General features: G+C 42.4%; 1 protein-coding gene across 1 annotated transcript in view; it reads right to left on the minus strand.

Moving 5' to 3' along the window:
* Positions 1–966: 966 nt before the first annotated feature.
* Positions 967–14,173, minus strand: part of DNASE2B (deoxyribonuclease 2 beta) — a 257,300-nt gene continuing 244,093 nt past the window's right edge. Inside the window, exon 6 of the mRNA XM_078659262.1 lies at positions 967–2,317. Coding sequence (XP_078515388.1) covers positions 1,956–2,317 — 362 coding nt within the window. The 3' untranslated portion in view covers positions 967–1,955. The remainder of the gene's footprint in view (positions 2,318–14,173) is intronic.

Consider the following 14,173-nt stretch of genomic DNA (forward strand, 5'->3'; position numbering starts at 1 on the left):
GCGTGGTGATCCTGAATGACCGATACCCAGCATTTGTGTGATGATGCATGCACACACAACATAATACTTTTTTTTAATTTTGCTGTTCACATAGAAAATAAGGTCATAACATTTCTTTGGTTTTCACCAATGCTGACTGGCATTGGCAAAAGCACTGGAGCAGAATTTGCTTTCTGCTGCAGTGCTTTTTGCCAAAGCTGTTCAGCATCAGCGAAACCTGAAGAATGATTATTGCCTTCTATTAACTGTAAACATAATGTGTGTATGGGTGTGTGTGTTGCCTTTGTGTCCTCACTCTGTCCTTTGAAATTGATCTTCATTATTGGCAAAATAAAGATACATTTGAAAGGACCCCGTCCTGATAATGAATTATGCACTGTGAACCCTTTTAACTTGCTTTACAAATAATTGTGCTTAAACACCCATCAGTTTCAGTTATTTTTACATTAGTTTAATTTGATCTAGGAGCTCAGTATGATGAGATTATGGGGCATATTTACGAGGAAGTGGTGGAGCATGGCGTTAACCTCCTTGGCTTAACGCCTACTCCTCCACTCCTGAAATGCAGTGCTGCAATGTATTTAGAAGGATACATTGCAGCCCTGCGTTTCCCCCTGTGCAGGCCCTAATTTAGCTGCCCAGCACCAACACAGACACCCTTGCACCATAGTGCAAGGGTGCCTGTGTTGCAGGGGATGATTATTTATGTGCAAGAAGGTGTTCGTTCCTGCACATATACAATCTGAAATGGTATTTTGTAAATTCTATGTGTGTTGCTAACGGCAGCACCCAAAGAAGTTGCAAAACGTCATTTGTATTAATGATTGTATATTCGCAGGAAAGGACACCTTCCTGTACATAAACAATCAATGGCCTTTTGCTGTTTTTATGTGTGCTGCACAACACAGCACACATTGAAACAGCAAGAACTAGGAGAAATTAAACATTGCTCCCGGTTGCGGCAGGGTAAGACCAGGCTTACCATGGTCTTAAATTTGGCACTGCCCCATATTTACAAGGGTGGCATAAATATGTGTCAAAATCAATGGATGTTGCAGTAGAATGTCCACCACAACACGCATTGCCCGCCCCTTTCATGCTCAGTATAGCGTGAAAGGGTGCCTCATTTACAAGGCAGCGTTAAGCCACGTTAAGTTGCTTAACGCTGCCCTGTAAACAAGGCAAAGCCTCTATCACCACCATAATGTCAGGAAAAGTGACGTGGTGGTGATAGGGGCTTGTAAATATGCCCTTAAATGTATTAAATTATGATAGCATACTGGTCTGCAAGAACTCCAAATTGTAATAGTATTTTATCCATGTTTATTAGCATCAAGTGGTGATCTATAAGATAGATGCAAATGTGGCGCTCGTTACGGTGATCAAGACAACACAGAAGCTGAAACACGTTGACCTGCTGTTTTTGGTGAGACCCAATAGGCACTTTGTCCTTCTGTGAGTGTGCCAGCGCCCTTCTCATTCCTGTAGAGAGGAGTGGATGATGCCTTTTTATATATTTACATTTTTATGTTTCCTGTTAATGCATGCAGTACCAAAGGCAATTGTTCTTCATTGGTAAACAAAACGGTGAGAACATCTTGTTTTTACCAATGCTGGCATTAACTGGAAACAAAATACATAGCTTTTTATAGTACAAAGAACTCTCTTCTCTTTTACCATCGTCAGTAAATAAAAGCCCCAAATGTGGATAACAATAGCCTCCAAATGTATTGAGTACGGCATACACGTGCACAGTTTTATATTGGTCCAATGCACCCTGTACAGTATTATCCGCTTAAAGCATGAAGGATGGTGGGGCTTGTAGTCTATAGTTTCACGATTTAGCTAGTAGTGCTACTAGGTAAAATCCAGAAAGTAAGTGACTTTTAAGAGTGGGGCAAATTGACAGTTAGGTATGAAGTAAGATCTCTCTTCTACATATGACATGAATATATTTATTTGTTGCTCAACTCATTGGTGTCTGGGCAGTTCCGGTAGTAGCTGACCAAATTCCGGAATGCTTTGTAGATGTGCGGATTCCGCGTGCAAATGAAGCCTCCACTTCTCCAAATCTGTTTTTCAGTTCGGTTCAAGTCTCCCAGGCATGTCCACTGATCCTCATACCTCAAGGACACACACCACTTGGAGTGATCATAACTGGAATAGAAGAATGATGAGTCTGGCAGTTTAATCTTTTTGATGTTGTAGACATGATATTGGAGTGAGCAGTTTGATGGAAGTTCTTTTCTACCATGCTGACAACTTTCAGTCAAGAGATGCGTTTCCAAGAATTGTGCCATCCATGCCACGTAGATATCTGCACACAAAAAGAAATATATGGGAACATATTTAAAATCTGAATCTGGTTATATATTAAGGGGTAATATCTTAAAAACATTAATTACCTTCTTTCTTACACATTTAGAACCTTTCTAGACAATCTAATTTCTAACTATTTCAAATGATGAAGCTTCCCAAGTATATCTCTTCATCCCATCAGAATCCCTACTGCTCAGAAAGCAATTTCCTTTCAGCCAGGGGTGTCTAGGTTTGTGAATTAAGCGTGGATCAAATGTAAGGAGAAAATTCAATTAAGCAAAACTAAAATAATTCAAATAATTTGTGGGTGCCATTTGTATAGTAGGTGTATTTATATATATAGTAGGTGTATTATTTGTATAGTAGGCCATTTGTATAGTAGTATTTGTATTGTATATATTGTACAGTAGGTGCACCCAGTATAGTCTGGGTGCTTTACGGTTATATATTTCAGCATGCAAATGGGAATGGATTCATAGGATCATAAACGTATGGCCTGAATTAGGGCTTGGTAGACAGGATACTGTCTATCAAACCCTCGGTCCACCAGCCTCTTTTATGGATAGGCCGGCCTTTAGTATTTCATCAACAGAGCCCCTGTTGACTTCCTCCGACAGCCTGATTGAGAAGGATGTTACATCGTTCACCCTATATAGGGTAACACGTGATATAAAATGTATTTGTAAAGCGCACATACAGCGTGAAGGGTATCTTGGCATTGAATACCAGATGTTTATTGTTACCCAACTCAATGGTACTCATTTTATCGACCTCATAAGGATGAAAGGCTGAGTAGACTCGCCAGGATTTGAATCTGTGACCAGGAGATCAAACACAGGCCCCTACAGTGGACACATTCGTCCACTACGCCACCAGACACAGTAGATGGCATAATGCCTTTTTTCCCTGTTCATAATGACCAGGAAAAACCTTGTGATTAGGGATAAAAAAAACACAATAATGACCCTCTCTGCCTGAGTGTGGGGGTAATTCTTTTGATTTTTTTCCTACACAGGGAGTCTGGTTTTTAAAAACAAAAAAAAGTCAAAAGTTTGGTATATGGTCTTTAAAACCAGCGGCTCTACACCAAACATTCAGTATTGTGAAAGGAACCACCATGACAGTGGTTCTTTTCAACGTACAAAGATGAAAACAGGGCCAGCAGTTACCTCTAATGGGTGGAACCAATGTCCTCCTCCATCCTTAAGGACAGTACTCCATCTCGTAAACGGAATATCAAGCCCCTAGACTGTTGGGATAGAGATGCCATAAGGCATGGCAACATCTCTGTGGTTCATCTATTTGTAGCTCACTGGGGCGTGGCTTTCATTAGTTGGTGAAGGTGCACAGGGAACCTAATTATTTGCTAGTCCAGTCACTCTTGTTACTGCACTAAGAAAACAATATTTTCCCTGACTCATTGACTATATGATAGTTTCCACATACAAAAGACTTAAGCAACCCACATTTTTTTCGTTATTTCTTAATTTAGTGGTTGTAGACTAAAGAAATCTGTGACGGGAGCTGTTGTAATCTGCCAGATTATAACTCATATTGTTTGCAAAACTAAAGTAATGGGTTGCAAGACTGTCGAACCTACAATAGTAATGGGTGGTTTGGCCTTGTCAGTTAAAATATTCAGGATGCCTGGTTTAGCTCTCATCTGTCACACATGTAAACAAGCAGGCACTCATTTCTTGAATATTGGCAGTTCCTAATAGAGTTACATATATATATATATATATTCACTGAAAAAACCATAGGTTATAGACCATATATAGTTAGGAATTAGCATTTACAAAACCTTGAAAATTCACTGAAAAAACCATAGGTTATACACTATATATAGTTAGGAATTAGCATTTACAAAACCTTGAAAATTCACTGAAAAAACCATAGGTTATAGACCATATATAGTTAGGAATTAGCATTTAAAAAACCTTATTTTACTCACACAAAACCATTGAAATTCCATATATAGTTAGTTGCACTAACTATATATTGCGCACCCGCAATCCACTGCTGATGATGTCACATATTACATCATTCATGACATGGTCAGTGACATCACTGATGACATCACTGATGACATCTCAAATGACATCACTGATGACATCACTGATGACAACATCCAGTGACTGTATGTTTCTGTAAAGTTAAAATATGTCTTACATATTGAAGAATGAGTGGATGTATAAGTGTCTGGACGAAGGATTTAGTAGGTGCATGACTGAATGTATGAGTGAGTGATTAAATGTGTCTCACTGAGTGCATGGGTTAGTGACTAAACTGTCTTAATTTGTGCATCATTATGTCTGTTGTTCTGTAAACTGCTGCATGTGTTGATCATTAGCTATATGAGTAACTATATGGGTTATTGATTGATTGCCCAAGTATTTGCATGGGAGACTGAGTGTGTGTGTGGCTGGCTGGGAGGTGTGTGACTCTGTGCAGATCAATGTGTACTTGTATCAATGATTGTATAAGAGAGTAAGTATGTGTTAGTATATGGTTGAAAACGTAAGGTGCTCTATGTTTAACTGTATAGATTAGAAAATGGAAATGTGATTGAATCTTTACAGGACTGACTAGGTGTGTGAGTAACTCCATGGATGAGTGGCAGAGTGTGAGTGTCTGTATAGGTGTATGAGTGCATATGATAGTGTTGTAAAGATGAGTGATTGTATGTATGAATGATTGTATGGGTGAATGAGTGAATGTGTGTGTAGACGTAGGAATCAGTGAGTGCGTATGTAGTAACTAGTATTGGTGTGTCAATGGTTTCAAAAATTATACTCTGTATTTAACACTGGGTGTAACAGAGGTTATATTAAAATGTGAGGAGATGCATTGTATTCTCACATGAATAATATCATCAGTGATGTGGTCATTGATGTCAAATGAGATGTCATCAGTGATGTCATCAGTGATGTCATTTGAGATGTCATCAGTGATGTCATCAGTGATGTCACTGACCATGTCATGAATGATGTAATATGTGACATCATCGGCAGTGGATTGCGGGTGCGCGATATATAGTTAGTGCAACTAACTATATATGGAATTTCAATGGTTTTGTGTGAGTAAAATAAGGTTTTTTAAATGCTAATTCCTAACTATATATAGTCTATAACCTATGGTTTTTTCAGTGAATTTTCAAGGTTTTGTAAATGCTAATTCCTAACTATATATAGTGTATAACCTATGGTTTTTTCAGTGAATTTTCAAGGTTTTGTAAATGCTAATTCCTAACTATATATGGTCTATAACCTATGGTTTTTTCAGTGAATTTCAATGGTTTTTTAATAGCAAATATCATAAGCTGTCGAATGTCAAGTACGTGGTAAGTGAAAACATTTTCGTGTTTATGCACACTGATCTGCTTTGAATGGTGCCCCCCCCCTCATTTCTATTAGGAGTACTCTCTCTTTGCAGATAGTGAAAGGTAGTTAACGCAGGCCTTTGCCCCCGTTGTAATACGTCGTGCCTGCTTCTCTCTCCATTTGATTGATTGTTATCCAAGCATTTACTGTTTTAGAATTGGTTCTCTTTCGTTCATTCTCTATTTACAAACAAACACAGAGTCGCAATACTCTGTTTAGTCTTTGCAGATAACGAAAAATCGTGTAAAAAAAAAAGAAAAGGAATCGAGCAAAATCAGTAGGCCACTAATGGGATCTCTTTTTGACCTCGCTAAAATAGAAACATTAAGAACAACCCCTCATGACAAATACGAAACTAGTGAGATGAACTGAACTCCACACAATGATGGCTGCAAAACAGCTCGGCTCCGCCACCCACCCCGCCCAAAATAACGATAAAGAGCGGCTGCCATGATTGGTTGCGGAATGGCCACGACGGAGCTACGAAATGGTGGTGCTCTCATGCTAACCCCAGCTTCAGTCTGAAACATCCAGAAACACTGTAGACTACCAATTCGATCAGTTCCGGTAGCGCCCCAATGTAACCCGGTAGAGAAGAACTAGCCCTCCCCTCTTTGACTGATGGTTCTTGTTGCCTGTCCCTTCTGTTGTCATTTAACAGAACTATTTAGCCTGCTGAAAGGGGTTGTGTTCCGACCGCTGGTTGGTGGAGACATTTTGACTATATTCTGGACCTGCGTTGTCGCGTAATGCGTCATATGACGCGCCGCGTTAGCGCATCCGGAAGTCATCCGGGGCGCGACGCGCAGCGCGTAACGTAAGCATAACAAGTCATGTGACTTGTTAATAAAACTTTTCATTGGTTCATTTTACTTTTCTTATTCTAATGATGAAAGGCTTGGTCATATGACCTAAAAATTACGCTTTTTATTACTTCCGAACGTTATTTTTTCTTAAATATATGTTATAATGTTCCAGGCTAATGTACTTTCCCGGAAAATTTACAACTGTCCTGCAAGTAAAATATATTCTTTTTTCGAGAAAAAGAGCGTTTCTTCGTCCCATGACGGAGCCGTTGAGCAAAAGAGGGTCGACCTGCTGTCTTAGTCGCCGATACGCCTGAATATGAGATTCTTATCGATCACTTTATGTTGCAGGAGTAGAAAACACAACAGCCCTTGACCATTTATCTTTACTGCGTTCCTGCGTATTATACCTTTTACCCTTCATGTATTTGGTCTGCTTTATTTCACTTGCCTTTTAATGATTCTAAAACAGTGACTATTATTAAAAACTTTACCAATGTATATACTACTACCATGTTTTCTTTTAAAAACCTTTATTGTGAAAATTTCATTATACAAATACGAGCCTATAACCACGTGGGCCGGCCACGGAGCAAACTGTAATCGTATATGATGAGTAGACATTTACACTGTAGAGGTACGTAACGGGCGGGCCATTAGGTTGCAAGAACTAAGGTGTCTAACAGTTGCGGAATCGGTGGACGTACATTTTATAATTAAAATACGACAGGGCCAGTTACAATAAAATTATCTAGATATACATTTGCGGGCAAGTACCATGGGTGACGTTAATTCGAACTTTCAATAGTACAGTAATCAATAACACATCAGAACTTAATATCAATAGGGATGTCGAAATATTCAATCAATTCTCGTCCCCGCCCGCCATGTGCTTCAAAACTGCATACGTATCTCGTGATTTCAAGGTTCTGCAACCAGTACACAAGGAGTTACGAGTCCCATTTATTCCGGCGCCATTTTGGGCGAGGACGGGCAGGTCCAGGATATAGTCAAAATGTCTCTACCAACCATCGACTATGATGATGTTCATATGCTGTATTTATTAGAGTAACACTCATCTGTCCACATGAAATTAATTTGCCACAATCTAAACATGTCATTTTAATCTTTCCAAAGTTCTTCTAAATATTTGGGACCGTTTCCCTTGCCTCTGATGCTGTCAGTGCCACTTCTTTGATGAATGTACTGGCAGGTCGGGGGTTCTCCTCCAAATCTCTCTTTTATGCAGCACTATAATTAATTGGTGCCACCTCTCCATATGACGATGCATGGTATAGTTACCATAACTATATTTTTTTTCGGTTCCTCTGGAGAGTACATCGTGGCAGATGAAGCGTGTAACGTACCGGGCATTTACCTTTTTTTGCATGTACAGGAAAGGAAAAAAAAATCGAGCGTCCGAGTTCTAAGTTGTCCCAGGGCCATTTTAGTGGACCAGGCCCAAATCCAAAGAACAGGCCGCCATTTTGAGAGTCCTGTTGCAGCCGCCTGTCGCTGTAGCATCAAGAGCAGCCGAAACTCAGCTGAATGGCAGCTGAAACGGTAAAGGGGCGCCCCACTACAGCAGACGAGCCTCCACCTAGGAAGGCCCGTTCACGCCGCATCCCCCCCCCCTTCGGGCACCCCACGCCGTTATTCGGAGCAGTATTGTAGGATGGCCACACCAGTGCGGCAACTTGCTAGACATCACCTCGGTGGTAACCGAATCTCAGCGCCTTGTGGTGTCTTCTCTTCAGAAAATATTGTTGCGCTGCCTTTGGCCCCATTCGCACATCGGTCCGCTACTGACGCCATCTCACAGGCTAATGGGGCGCCCCACGCCGAGTTTCAGCATTGTAGGATGACCACACCAGTACAGCAACTTGCTAGACATCACCTCGGTGCCATCCGGATCTTGGCATCTCAACGCCTAGTGGTATCTTCCATACAGAAAATATTGTTGCGCTGCCTTTGGCCCCATTCGCACATCGGTCCGCTACTGACACCATCTCACAGGCCAACAGGGCGCCCCACGCCGACTTTTACCATTGTAGGATGGCCACACCAGTGCCACAACTTGCTAGACACCACCTCGGTGCCATCCGGATCTTGGCATCTCAGCGCCTTGTGGTGTCTTCTATTCAGAAAATATTGTTGCGCTGCCTTTGGCCCCATTCGCACATCGGTCCGCTACTGACGCCATCTCACAGGCCAACGGGGCGCCCCACGCCGACTTTCAACATTGTAGGATGGCCACACCAGTGCGACAACTTGCTAGACACCAACTCGGTGCCATCCGGATTCTGGCGCGTTGTGCTGCCTTCGGCCTATTCGCACATCGGTCCGCTACTGACGCGAACTCACAGGCCAACAGGGCGCCCCACGCCGACTTTCAGCATTGTAGGATGGCCACACCAGTGCTGCAACTTGCTGGACACCACCTCGGTGCCATCCGGATCTTGGCGCGTTGTGTTGCCTTCGGCCTATTCGCACATCGGTCCGCTACTGACGCCGCCTCACGTGCCAACGTATTTTCTCCGCATTTTATACCCTATGCCGCATAACAGGTCATGTGACTTCTTTATAAAACTTTTCATTGGTTCATTTTACTTTTGGTTTCCTAATGATGGAAGGCTTGATCATATGACCTAAAAACAACACTTTTCATTGGATGAAAACTTTTTTTTTTCCCAAACGATGAAAGCCCCACCTTGTTTCTGGATGTTTCAGACTGAAGCTGGCGTCACCATGAAAGCACCACCATCTCGTGGCTCCGTCGTGGTCATTCCGCGAGCAATCATGGCAGCCGCTCCCCACCAGAAGCCTGCAGGAGTCGGGGGCCCCCAAAACTTTTGATGAATCCTCAAGGCGGAGGGGACGCTTTCGAGAATGGGGTCCAAGACCTAGCAGACAAGCGTCCGATTTCCAAGGTGTCCCAGGGCCATTTCAGTGGACCAGGCCCAAAAAGGAAACAGCCTGCCGCCATTTTGAGAGTCCTGTGACAGCCGCCTATCGCTGCACCGCAAGAGTGGGCGCAACTCAGCTAAATTGCGGCTTTTGACACAGTGGACCAAAAGCGGACGGAATGGCAACTGAAACGGTAAAGGGGCGCCCCACTACAACAGACGAGACTCCACCTGGAGAGGCCCGTTCACGCCGCCTCCCCCGGGGCGCCCCACGCCGTTATTCGGAGCAGCATTGTAGGATACCAAAACCAGTGCGGCAACTTACTGGACATCACCTTGGTGCCATCGTTCTGCTGCCTTGGAACTATTCGCACAACAGTTTGCTACTGATGACCCACCCCCCGCGACGCCCCACGCCGGATGCCGAAATCAGTGCAGCACCCAGGCAACATCACCTGGGTGCCGTCCAGAAATCTGGACGTTGTGCTGCGTTGGGACTATTCGCACAGCCGACCGCTACTTCGTTGTTTTTCCCTAAAAATGTTTATATGTTATTACTGTTTTTGTTTTCTTGTATATATTTATAAGTTATTAAAGTTTTATAATCTTACTACTTTGTTGGAGTGCTATATATTTTTAATGTGACACATAATTGTAAAAACTTTGATGTACAAAGAGTCATCCCTGGAATCTTCCGCTTCAGGCTCGGTCCCCTCCCCAATCACAATACAGGATGGTTTTCAGATAATAGGAACGCGTCTGCTGTGACGGATCTCATCGAGTGTGGGCCTTGACCTACTATAACTCCTTTGAAGAGGGGTGATTCTTTACAGCTGGGGCCATAAACTACATCTGCAGGGCTAGCTGATACCCTAGGACCGGCCTGGACAATCGGACACAGAGGAAAAGGAGTGTCAGAGGGTGCGGTAGTGAATAGGGCGAAAGGGAGATGTCGGGCGGGCACAGGGTGTGATTCTCAGGGAAGAGCAGCGCAGATGGGGGGTGGTTTATTACCCATGCATAAGACAGAGAGCGGGGGTGACCACTGCCTGGGGGAGATGCTTGCGAGAGTGGGGAGCCATGCTAAGGATCGACAGCGTGCAGAGAGTGGGTCTGGTCAAGGCATCTAAAATGACTGCCGTGCACGACAAAAGTGTGGCATTTGAAAAAAGGCAAGATGGCGCAGACAATGTTTTTCAACACTTCCTGATTTCCAACGAATTTTTTACCGCTAAGCATCGTCAGAAATTATCGCAGATAAACCTTGCTATTATCAAGGTTTATCGCAAATGCGATAAAAAACAACCGCAATGCATTAATATCGCTGAAAAGTCAGCGATATTCATACATTACTGAGCTAATGCTCTTAGCCATGTTATCCACCTCCCATTGGATAACGTGGCTAAGAACTGCTCAGGGCAGGTGGTAGCTTTTGGAGATATTCGCGCTTATCGCAAATATTTCCAAAAGTTGGTAATAGGAGATAGCGATGTTAGCGACTGTTTCCAGTCGCTAACATCTTGGCATGCCCACTTTGCATGTCATTAGTGATAAATATCACTCACATGCAAAGTGGGGCCCAAGATGGTCGCTATCTCCTACTAGCGGTCGCTAACTGGTGTTATCAACAGCTAGGTAATACAGAGATAATTTTATCTCCGCGAAGCGGAGCGCTGTTACAGATATATATCTTGTTTTTGAACGTTAATTTCTCAAAATCCACTGAAGCACATATATTGAGACCTAGCAAAGGCACATCGAGCTACCAGTCCCTACAATTTTGCCAAGTTTCGTGCAAATCCATTCAGCCGTTCGATTATTATTATTATTTTTTTTTTTGCCCCGCGGGGCCCTTTTAAAACCTCCACATCAAACCTAAGAGGTCAAGGAGGATCTACAGGTCAAGGAGGATCTACTATGCCCCCTTATGGTCATTTGCCCCTTCGCTTTGGCCTCCTCTTGTCTCTCGATCCTACCGAGAGACAAGATGGCGGCCGCTACGGACTGTTTGCAATGTTTACAGACGCCGGAGAACCAATCAGCTTCGCAAAGCTCCGTAACGCGAAAAGTACGCGAAGCGGAGCGCTGTTACAGATATATATATCTTTTTTTGAACGTTAATTTCTCAAAATCCACTGAAGCACATATATTGAGACCTAGCAAAGGCACATCGGGCTACCAGTCCCTACAATTTTGCCAAGTTCCGTGCAAATCCATTCAGCCGTTCGATTATTATTTTTCTTTTTTTTTTTTGCCCCGCGGGCCCTTTTAAAACCTCCACGTCAAACCTAGGGGGTCAGGGAGGATCTACTATGCCCCCTTATGGTCATTTGCCCCTTCGCTTTGGCCTCCTCTTGTCTCTCGATCCTACCGAGAGACAAGATGGCGGCCGCTACGGACTGTTTGGAATGTTTACAGACGCCGGAGAACCAATCAGCTTCGCTTCACAAAGCTCCGTAACGCGTAAAGTCCGCGAACCGGAGCGCTGCCTGGTCCGCTGTTACAGATATATATCTTTTTTTTAACGTTAATTTCTCAAAATCCACTGAAGCACATATATTGAGACCTAGCAAAGGCACATCGGGCTACCAGTACCTACAATTTTGCCAAGTTTCGTGGAAATCCATTCAGCCGTTCGGCCTAAAAGTGAGGCCAACCGCCCTATGGAAAACTCAATGTTAAAAACACGTTTTGGGACCCCCCTTTTTTCTCGGCCCCCCCTTGACGAACCCCCCCCCAAATTTCCAGGGGCTGCTCAGAAACAAAATGTGCCATTTTCCTGAAAATTTCAGCCAATTCCGTCCACAAACGCCAAAGTTATTAGACATAGAATTTTCAAAAAACCCATAGAGAAAAAATCCTAACTATATATACCTACTGGCGACCGCCAGTAGGTAATATATATATATACAAACGTGATCAAGCCTGTTGGTGAAACGCGTTGTTTGTTTTTGCTGCCTGAAATAAATTTTTGAAGCACAGCAACCTTTGTGTGTCGTCGTGCATTTCCTGACATCTGGGAGATTCTTCGTACTTGATATATATATATATATATATATATATATATATATATATATATATATATTGCTTTTCAGCAATTGCAGCTCATTTTAGAATGTTCAGCTTTTGTATATTTCTTTCAGTCTTATCAGTGCATATTACAATAAATTTTAGTATTGTTTGTAGTCAGTAGGGCATCACAAAATGTCATTTCATTTGAAAACCCAGAGTACTAAGAACTAGAGTACTGAATGTGAGCAAAGGAAAGCTGCCCCATACTGTTGAGCAGAAGATACACTTTAATGAATGATGCCACACCATTTCATGCTACTTGGTATACATGTAATACATGTCTACATTTAGAATTTTCTCATAGTGCTCTTAGCCATCTGGGCAGACTGTTTCCACATGGTCCTGGAGCATCCCATAGACAGGAGTACAACTATCAGGTTGTTTATTTCACCCTGTTCAACTGCGTGAGCCCAGAATCCATAAGTACGTAACCCATTCCTCGTGTCGCTGTTTGCATCTACCATCTACCATTGTCATTCTTTTCCCGCTTGACCAGTGTAAATCTTTTCATCACTCTGGCTACGTTTGTGTCTCCCAGTTTTAGTGTCTCCCTGTATGAAAAGGCCATTTTGTGTGTGGTCATCCCCATTGTTTTTTTTAAGTGTTACTGCTGATTTTTAGACAGGTTTTTAGTGCACTGCTGTCCAGAGCCCAGTGTATGTGCTCAGTCCCCTAAAACATGTAGACATTTGATAATCCCTAATTTTCAAATTGAAATCTTCTATAAGACCATAGTATTTGGTGTATAAACGGTATCCATGGCATGGAAAGTTAAATGTCACCTGTGGATTGCAGCACGTATTGTGCCATCCAGTAGTGTGACAAAAGAAAACATGGTTTCAGACCTCTCATTGTAGCATGACTGCTGCAGTGTAAAACCTGCAGTGCAATCTGTTAAAATAAATCTTTTAACAGGTAAAAACCTCCTAATATTAGTAAGTCACCCCTATGTAACCTTGTAGCCCACAAGGCAGGGTGCATGGTATTTAAACATTGGACATGTAGATAATTAATGCTGCTCTGTCCCAAAAGTGACATTTTTACTATGGCAGGCCTAGCTGCACTATGTAGAAAACCAGAGTACATATTAAAATACTAATATAATAGTCAGGAATGGGAATAAGTAGAAAAATAATGAAACCACTATTTTTAACAGTTATTAAAAATTCAATTCAATAGTGAATCTGAACATTTTATAAATGTTATGGAAAAGTAACTTATTCTGTAACCTATTACTTGTCTGAACTGTCAGATGTCTATTTGGCATTAGCCTCTGCCAACTCACAGCTTGTGATCAGCATGGGAACTGTGGGTATTTTGTTAACATCATAGTGTCAAATCCTGCCTTAAAGGTTTGTTAATCACATGCAACACTTTTGCATGCTTAAAAGGGAGAGAACAGGATTCTAGTATATCCCCTGCTGAGTAGCTTTTGACTGCCAGACTTCTGTCTCTGGGTTTGTTCCCCACATCTACCACTAAAATCTAGTTTAAAGTAGGCCTTGTCCTGCTTTAAACTAGATTTTAGTGGTAGATATGGGGAACCCTCAAATCACTATAGTACACTCCCCACTCACTCTCCCAGCCTCAGAACCCATATTTAGTTTAGCTGAAGACCTTCACCATCTTGATTTTGCCTGATAAAATGAATTTGGAGCCTGTTCACAGCAAAACAAAGAGGAACTAC

Source organism: Lissotriton helveticus, chromosome 1_1 (genome assembly GCF_964261635.1).
Source record: "Lissotriton helveticus chromosome 1_1, aLisHel1.1, whole genome shotgun sequence".
In the NCBI taxonomy this organism is placed as follows: domain Eukaryota; kingdom Metazoa; phylum Chordata; class Amphibia; order Caudata; family Salamandridae; genus Lissotriton; species Lissotriton helveticus.